This window comes from Lycium barbarum, chromosome 9 (genome assembly GCF_019175385.1).
Source record: "Lycium barbarum isolate Lr01 chromosome 9, ASM1917538v2, whole genome shotgun sequence".
In the NCBI taxonomy this organism is placed as follows: domain Eukaryota; kingdom Viridiplantae; phylum Streptophyta; class Magnoliopsida; order Solanales; family Solanaceae; genus Lycium; species Lycium barbarum.
In genome coordinates this window covers 26,144,207-26,153,670 of record NC_083345.1, presented here as the reverse complement: position 1 = coordinate 26,153,670, position 9,464 = coordinate 26,144,207, and the positions used below count along the sequence as shown (strand labels likewise).

Here is a 9,464-nt window from a genome sequence, read left to right as displayed (position 1 = left end):
GTTAGGCTTAGAACACTTAATTAATATCCTAGGGATTGGCATTGCAGGGAGCATAAGTATATATTTTACTCTTAGGAAGACTAATAACATTATCTATATGCATGCATTAATATAAGAAAGCTCTTTCTAAGTAATAAACATGTGGAGATTTAGTACATAAGAACTATATATGTTGCTTGTAATCCCTAAAATGCAGGTGCACTGACGGATCCTTCATACATGCACTATCTGGCGAGGATCTGACACGCCCCTAGAGGCATTTTGAAGAGTCCGGGAAACATAGCATAAGATAAATCAATTAATGTCACCTAAAATGTCAACAAAAGTTAGGGTAGAAAGTCATATACAATGTTACTTTAGCTAAAAACCTACCACAGATTAAAGTCTTGAGTATAGCATCCAAGTGGTTTTCTGAATTTAACTTCTAAGATTCAAAAAGGGAAAGCATACAGAAACAATTAGGTTATTGTATGCACTGATAAGGTGTATGATGTACTAGGTCTAATCCAAATTAAACACTAATAAAAGGAAGATTTATTAAAATATACTAATAATATTCTAGTTATATCCAAGGTTACACATGACCTAAGGAAAAACAATTGTAGGCAGAACCATAGGTTTATGATGGTTTTGAACATTTCTAGGGTTTCTAGCAGCTATGTCACGTCATAAAAGGTGCTTTTAGCAATACAAAATTGAGAGAGTAATTAATCTTCACCCATATGATTTTTTGAAGCCCTAAATTGAATAGTACTCAAGAATGTTGAAGATATCTGAAGGCCACTGATTGAAGGTCATCCGCATCATCTTGATATGTCCATTGCCTGTTGTTGTGATGATGATCTGTTTGCATGTCAAAAGAATCTGCTGAGCAAGAACCCTCTTCAAAACTTGACATATTTCCCTGTGGAACCACCAAATTAGTATTGTCATAATTCCCCATATGGTAAGTATTTGATGTCATGTTGTAACTTTCACTTCCATGATATGGGGTTGATCCAATATTATTGTTACTGGTCAAGCTAGAATGATCAAATTGGGGCATATTGCTTGGATTTTCAGACTGATAAAGCCAACTTTGAAGACCTTGAAATTGGTCACAATTAGGGTTTGCATAATTGGAACCATTTTGCAAGTTTTGAGCTGCTTGTTCCTTGAGAGAAGCAAGTTGTGCTTGTAAATTGACAACCTGTGAAATCAACAAAAATCTCATAAATTCTAGCTCAACTAATTAACAAGCATGAAACGCTTTTGGTTATCAAGATAATTATTATAAATTACCTGTTGTTGGAGAGCAAATATATGTGAAACACATCCATAAATTGGATCTTGAAGTCTAGCCTGAGCTTCATAAGCGATGGTAACAGCCGCTTCGCCGCGATCACTTACAGGTATATGAGCAAGAAGTTTTGATACATTGCTAGCCCCAAAAACCTTGTGAATAGCTGAAAAATGAGTAGCAGCGTGTTCATAGCAGAAATAAGGGGCAAAAACACATCCTTTAATACATTTTCTTCTCAAAAACTTGCAAGCACCACAAGGGGAACCAGTGCCTGTCATCTTATTGTACGTATATATGTTGATCTTATAAATTGGTAAGTATTTTAATTGCTCGTGATGATAATTAATCAAGCTAATTTTGTGAGTTCTCAGCTAATTGCAAGCATTATCACCATGTTTATAAACACTAGAGGAGGAGGGAGGTGGATCATAAAATATTGAATACTTAATTAACTTAATTATAGTGGTTCCCTTATTGGGCTACAGATTTAATTTGTTGTATTATAAAATTCTCTTTACCCCCCTTCCATTCTCAAATTAAATTTTATACTCCCATTTGAGATTCCATTTAACATCCTTAAAAGGACAAATGAGGTAGCATAAACCAAACCCATACATCTCTGCTTGCTGCTTCATAACTGATCTTATTCAGCTCATTTTATCAATGTCTTCCAATTGATAACAACATTTACATTTATTTCTTGGTTTTTAAAAGAGGTGAAGTAGCTAGAGAAAGTGGTAAATCCTATCCGGTTGCTATATTTAACATTGCAAATCTTCATATCTATCATGGTTAAAACCTTGAAGGTTTATTAGATTTTAGGGATTTAATTTATATACACTGACAATTTAATGAATTTATACATCATTATAGTGTAATTAATTTAACATATTATAGTAGATTACTTGCTTTATTAATTTTTAGGTAGTTAACTCGTTCCACATAATTTTATGTATGTCTATGTAATTACTTCTAGTTACTCCTTATGTTGCAATTTATGTGGTACAATTCGAATTTTGAGAGTTAAACTTCTTAACTTGGACCACGAATTTGGACATAGAATCTTTGTTGAAATAAATTCAACATACTTGAAAACTACATCAAAGTTTATAGAACCCTATTCTAGTCTAATTGTGATAGTTTTATTTATGGTAAATTGTAATTAAGGTAATATAAAATATGGAGTCCTATTAGAATAGGGTTACCTTATTAGACTGAGAGAAGGAAGACCTTTCTTCTATATAAGGAGGTCATTCTGATGAATACAAAACAGACATAATTCTCCATTTATTCGTGTCTCTCTAAATTCTTGTCCCTGTCTCTATTTTAACATGTATCAGAGTCACGTTGAAAAGACCACAAAACACCCTAAACATGCAAGTGACAATAAAGAGACTAGCAATACCAGCAAAGGAATCGGCGGTGAAGAAAACAAAACCCAAAGAAAAACAATCTCTCCCTACGACATTACGTCGAATGATAACCCTGGAATTGTGGTGACACAATTCCAATTGAAGGGTGAAAATTATGAAGAATGAGCTAGATTTATGAGGACGACGGCCCTAAGAGCAGAGAAGAAATTTGGCTTCGTTGACGGTACGATCAAGAAGCCGGATGAAGAGTCTCCAGACTTGGAAGATTGGTGGACTATAAACTCACTATTGGTGTCGTGGATTCGCAACACCATAGAACCGATGCTTCGCTCAACGATTACACATAAAGAGGAAGCAGAAGAATTATGGACAAGCATACGGAGCAGTTCACCATTATTAACGACCCTCGGATGTAACAAATAAAGGCGGAACTAGCGGAGTGCAAGCAAAAGGGAAGGACCATAGTAGATTACTATGGAAAACTCAGTAAGTTGTGGGAGGAATTGGCGAATTACGAACATACCCCAACTTGTATGTGCGGAAAGTGCACGTGCAATCTAGGAAAAGAGAATAAGAAAAAGTGCATCTTTTCCTTATGGGATTGGATGAGGGAACCTATGGAACAGTGAGGTCATGAAACGGTGAGGTCGAACATACACTACTAGAAAAATGCAAATTACGTGGGGATATTCTTGGGGATTATACAGAAATATCCGTAGGTAATGCAGTTTCATGAGGATTTTCCTGAGAGAAAAAATCCGAAAGAAAAACCTTTGTGGGTAATTATTACCTACGGATTCATATTTCCCCGGGTAAATTACATGGGGATATTTATTCCGCATGCAATTACTTGCGAATATTTCCGCAAGAAATATAAAAAATTCGCAAGAATTGTTTGGTAAAAAATTGTAAAAGAGAAATTTTCTTGAGAAAAATCCGATTATCCACCTCACCACCCTAACGCTGAAAGAAAGAGCAATCAACTATACGTTTAACTCATGTCTAGGATTCCCCTACAGGTAGGTAATTCCTCATGAAAAAATTCAACTAAACTTGTAAGAATTTTTGGCAGAAATAAATTCATATTCAAAGTATTGTCATGACGCCCAAATTTATTTTATTCATATAATTATACTTCCAGACATGGCGACTCCTACCATTAGGTCTTATTAATAATTGATAATTTAGGCGAAGATTTTAATTGTAGAAGTATAATGGAGACCAACCGACCCTTAGCATACAGCAATTGCCGTAAAAAGCTTATATTTCGCTCAAGCAATTCCTACGTACCCGATGTGGTACTGGGATCCACTAACATCACATTCCCTAAGATTTTTCCGTTCATATTTCTTTTTGAATTCTTTTCTTAAGGTATAATTTTAACAAGTTTCATTTATATGCCTTGAATAGCACATTGAAATTTTCTTTTATATAAGACATATTGTAATTAAATATATTATACCTTGTTACGTATTTCCTCCGTTTTAATTTATGCAAACCTATTTTTTTATTAGTCCATGCAAAAAAGAATGATCACTTTCTATATTTTGAAACAATTTACCTTTATACAATGACTTATAGCCACACAAAATATATGTCACTCATTTAACACCACAAGTATGAAAGTTTTCTCTTCTTTCTTAACTTCGTGCCAAGTCAAATGGGTTCACATAAATTGAAACGGATGGAGTAATTTCTAATATTATTTCTCAATTATAACAATGAATACAGGATCAAGTTATTGTAATAATATTAATTAAGTGTTAATTAAGATGGTGTTTGAAAATAGAATCAGAAGATTACTTGATACTTGAGTGATATTTATTTGTAAATGTTACTTAATATATAGACTTAAATAACATATTATAATTAAATTGCATCACTTTAATGCATATAAAAAATTAACATATACAAAGTAGGAAATACGATTGAAAATTAGTTACATCATTTTTTAATAATAAATGCAACTTAATATTTTCTTGATTTAACAATTAAATGTAAAACAATAATACACAATTTAGTATGTTTCACCTCTCATGTGTGGGTACGATCTGCGTGCACTCTACCCTTCTCAGACCCCACTTATGGGACTACACTAGGTATGTTGTTATTGTATATTTCTTAGCTTTCTTATATCATTTTATATTAATCATATAAATTTATAAATTATCAAAAAAATTATGGCAATTATTTTTTTAATGAATTACTCCCTTTCCTGAATTTATATGGTAAAAAATCGGTTCATTAAGGATAAAGTGAGAAGTTCAAAACAAAATAGTTTCTAAAATATAGAAAGGTGATAATTCTTTAGGATAGACAAATGTGCGCCACATAAAAATAGGACAGAAAAAGTAGTACCGAACGTCCAAAAAAATAATAATACCAATCGTTCCATGCTTAATGACATGAATATTCAATCCAAATAAATTTCACATCATTGATTTTTATATGGAATCAACATTTTAACGAAATTTACCAATAAGTAATCAATCATTATTAAATAGATAAAATCAATACTGAAGGAAGTTATTTGAATATTAACTTTTGTTATTTGGAGGTTAATTATAAATTATCTAATTTGTATACAATCACTAGTTTTAACTTGTAAAAAAATATATTGTTCTTTATACCATTAATAAGTAATTCTCAGCTAAATTCACAATAATAAAATCCCTAAGTAATTTCGTAGGTAATAAACCCCCAGGTAAATTCCCAAAAAAGAATCCCCAGCTAAAGTCGCAACATCAAAATCCCCAAATAATTCCTCAAGTAATAAAATCCCCAGATAAATTCCCAAGAGCTAATCCCCAACTAAATTAGCAACAACAAAATCTCCATGTAATTTCCTAGGTAATAAAATCCCCAGATAAATTCTCAAGAAATAATCCCCAGCTAAATTCGCAGGAACAAAATCCCCAAGTAATTCCCTAGGTGATAAAATCCCCAGGTAAGTCCCCAAAAAATAATCTCCAGCTACATCCGCAAGAAACATTACCTGGGGATTTTCCTATGAATGCACAAAGGCAATAATTTTTTAATATTTTTGGTTGACCTGCGAAATTACCTAGGAAAATGATACTTGGGGATTATTTTTCCAAATAAATCCCCAGGTAATAATTTGGCGCTAAATCTACCTGCGAATTTACCTGAGAAAATCGTATCCGCAGATAAATATTCTAGAAATTAGGAATTTTTAGATTTTCACATGAAAATCCGCAGGAATTACATGCAGAAAAAATCCCCATGTAGAATTCCCATGTAATTCGAGTTTTTCTAGTAGTGACTAGCACAGGAACCGTTGCCATCATTAAACAAGATCTATTCGAAGGTGGTGCAAGAAGAGTGTGTGAGAGGAATCACACGAAAAACAGAGGACCGGAGTGAAACCATGACTTTTGTGGTACAAGGAAAAAACCCTTACCGTGACCAAGGTAAAGGAAAAAACGACAGTGCATTTTGCACACATTAAAAGAGATTTGGACACGTTATGGACGGATGTTTTCGAGTCATTGGTTATCCGGATTGGTGGCCAGGAAATAAAAAAGAAGATGAGAAACCAGAGGAAGAAGACGAGGACAACAACAACAGAGTGGTGGACCAGGATCCAATCATGGAAGAGGCAATTATAGGGCTAACACCGTGGTTGTCAAATAATGAACTCAGGTGGAGACAAGAACGGTGGATACAGGCGGCACAAGACTTCACAACTTGAGCGATGAGATCCGGAAGACTGTGATTCTCATGTTGAATTCCCAGAGAATAAACCCGAATCGGAAGATGGATAGTAAGATCGAAAACTCATCCTGGATCATAGACTCTGGAGCTACCAATCATGTGACAGGTAATCCGGAAGAACTGAGCAATAAGCAAGACATTCCTATGTGTCCGGTTAGTCTTTCAGAAGGAAGTAGCTCGGTGGCTATAATAGAAGGAACAACGAGGCTGAATGACAGGATATGGTTGAAGAATGTCCTTTATGTTTCGGATTTGACATGCAATTTAATTTCTGTACAACTAGTTGATTATGTAGATTGTGATGTGACATTTAATAGAATTAAATGTCACAAGGAAGCTGATTGGAAAGGGTGAGCGTCGAGGTGGTCTTTACTATTTTCGGAATGTGCACTGATACGGGCTATGAAGGCAGAGACAGTTGATTGGTTCGATCATTGGCACAAACGGTTGGGTCATCCTTCAGCACAAGTAACGAAGTCTATTACGGTACTAGGCTTAAAAGAGAGTGGTGATAGATTGGATAGAGAATATGATGTATGTCAATGGGCAAAGCAAACGAGAAGTGTTTTTCCTTTAAGTGATAATATTGCTTCGGATACTTTTGAGATGATACAGTGCGATTTATGGGGATCATATAGTACCCGCTCCTCTTGTGGTGCTTCATATTTTTTTACTATTGTGGATGACTGTTCATAAGCCGTATGGATCTTTCTCTTAGTTGATAAGAAAGAAGTGTCCCAAACATTAAAGAATTTCTTCGCTTTTGTGGAAAGGTAGTTCGAAAAAAGGGTGTAGATAGTTAGAAGTGTTAAAGAAACTGAGTTCACATGTATAAAGACTTACTTCTTCGAACATGGGATTTTGTTTCAAACATCTTGCACAGGGACACCTTAGCAAAATGGAAGAGTCGAAAGAAAACACCGTCACATTCTTATTGTGGCGCGAGGACTGAAATTTCAGAGTCATCTTTCGATCAAATTTTGGGGAGAATGTGTTTTGATTGCGGGGTATTTGATCAATAGAACACCATATTCCGTTTTGAATGGAAAAACCCGCTATGAAATTTTGTACGGGAATGCGCTCCGATATGATCACTTAACGGTGATAAGGTCACTCTGCTACGAACACACAAAGGGAAGAATGAGGAACAAGTTTGAGAGTCGTAGTCGTAGGTGTGTCTTCTTGGGATACGCCTACAGACAGAAGGGTTGGAGATTGCATGACTTAGAGAAAAATGAATGTTTAGTCTCAAGAGATGTGGACTTCTACGAGACTATGTTTCCCTTTGTTGAAGGATCAACTAACTTGGTTGGCAACATAGAGGTGATCCCGGAAGAAACTGATGAATAAATAAACCAACATGATTTCGAAGAAGACCAGACTGATAATGTAGGCACGAACAAAACTCGAATGGAAGAAGTACGGACACCAGTTACTGAATCTACGGATCAACCAGAATTAGGCCGAACAAATGTCGGTCCAAATAGTCAAAGCGTGGAGAAAGTATAGACGGAAGGTATCCGGGCCAGCGAAATGCCACCAGAGGAACAGTTGGGTCGAGTAAATGTTAGAAGCATGAATCAATTCGGTTGGGTGACTAAGTCACTGAAACATTTCGAAAAGAAAGTCCATCAACGTGTCCTTTCGATCCTTAGCAACCCTCAAGTGCACCTTATCCTTTAGCTGACTATGTATTCTGTGATAATTTTTCCTTGCAACACCAAAGGTTCCTTGCAACAATTACCATAGGAACCGAACTAAAAACTTTTCGGAGGGAATGAAAGAGGAACATTGGAAAACAACCACGCACCAAGAGATCCAAGCATTGGAGGATAATGGAACATGGACACTAGAAACTATGCCACCGGATAAGAAAGCACTCAGATGTAGATGGGTGTACAAAATCAGGTACAACTCCGACGGCAAGATCGAGCGATATAAAGCTCGTTTGGTCATCTTCGGAAATAAACTGGAGGAAGGAATTGACTACAACAAAAAATTTTCTTCGGCTGCTAAGGTAGTAACCATTTGGACCTTCTTAGCAATTGCGACTGCGCGAAATTGAGAGTTGCATCACATGGATATGCATAATGCCTTCTTGCACGGTGACCTTACGGAGGAGGTTTATATGAAATTGCCATCGGAATTTCACGTTCCTAATTCGAGACAAATATGTCGACTAAAACTTTTATATGGTTTAAAGCAAGCTCCAAGGTGTTGGTTTGTGAACTTGTCAAGTGTTTTGATGAAATATGGGTTCAAAAAATTATACACAGATTATTCTCTATTCACTATGCACCGTGGAGGTATGCAGCTTAACGTCTTAGTCTATGTGGATGACTTGATTATCTCCGGAAAAGACCATAGTGCCATTGAACGATTTAAAGACTATCTCTGCACATGCTTTCACTTGAACGATTTAGGACCTCTGAAGTATTTTCTGGGAGTTGAAGTTGCACGCGTACCAACTGGGTTATTTCTCTATCAATGAAAATATGCCTTGGATATAATCTCTGAGTCCGATTTACTAGGAGCTAAACCAAAAATACTCCTATGGAGCAGAATCACGGTTAACGTTGGCCAAAGGAACCCCTTTTGGAAGATCCGGAACCATACCGAGGTTGGTCGGTAGACTCATATACCTCAGTTTTATGAGACCTGAGTTGTCGTATTGCGTGCATGTTCTATCCCGATTCATCTAGCAACCGAAGGAAGCACACTGGAACCGGCTTTACGTGTGGTGTGCTACGTGAAAAAGAAGCCAGGACAAGGTATTGTGATAAGAAAAGATTGTGATCTCCAGTTGTACGGATAGTGTGATTCAGACTGGGCTGGATGTCCGTTGACTCGGAAATCACTTATTAGTTGGATTATCTCCCTCGGGAATTCACCTATATCATGGAAAACCAAGAAGCAACACATTGTCTCTCGCTCGTCCGCTGAGGTGGTATACAGGTTAATAACAATGGCAGTTTATGAATTGAAATGGCTAAAGGGAATCTTGCATAGTTTGGGCGTTGACCATAAATCTCCAGTGAAAATGTACTGTGACAGTCAAGCAGCATTGTATATTG

The 9,464-nt window shown here is 36.0% G+C and overlaps 2 protein-coding genes across 2 annotated transcripts; one reads left to right on the top strand and one right to left on the bottom strand.

Moving 5' to 3' along the window:
- Nucleotides 1-661: 661 nt before the first annotated feature.
- LOC132610945 (LOB domain-containing protein 29-like) lies at nt 662-1,633 on the bottom strand. Its single transcript, XM_060325351.1, has 2 exons — nt 1,282-1,633; nt 662-1,189 (listed from the first exon to the last, which is right to left on the bottom strand). The coding sequence occupies exons 1-2, from the start codon at nt 1,558-1,560 to the stop codon at nt 755-757; spliced, it is 714 nt and encodes a 237-aa protein (XP_060181334.1). The 5' UTR covers nt 1,561-1,633; the 3' UTR covers nt 662-754.
- Nucleotides 1,634-6,142: 4,509 nt separating this feature from the next.
- On the top strand, nt 6,143-8,455 carry LOC132611792 (uncharacterized). The gene is made up of 3 exons (XM_060326165.1): nt 6,143-6,274; nt 6,319-6,543; nt 8,117-8,455. The coding sequence occupies exons 1-3, from the start codon at nt 6,143-6,145 to the stop codon at nt 8,453-8,455; spliced, it is 696 nt and encodes a 231-aa protein (XP_060182148.1).
- Nucleotides 8,456-9,464: the final 1,009 nt, after the last annotated feature.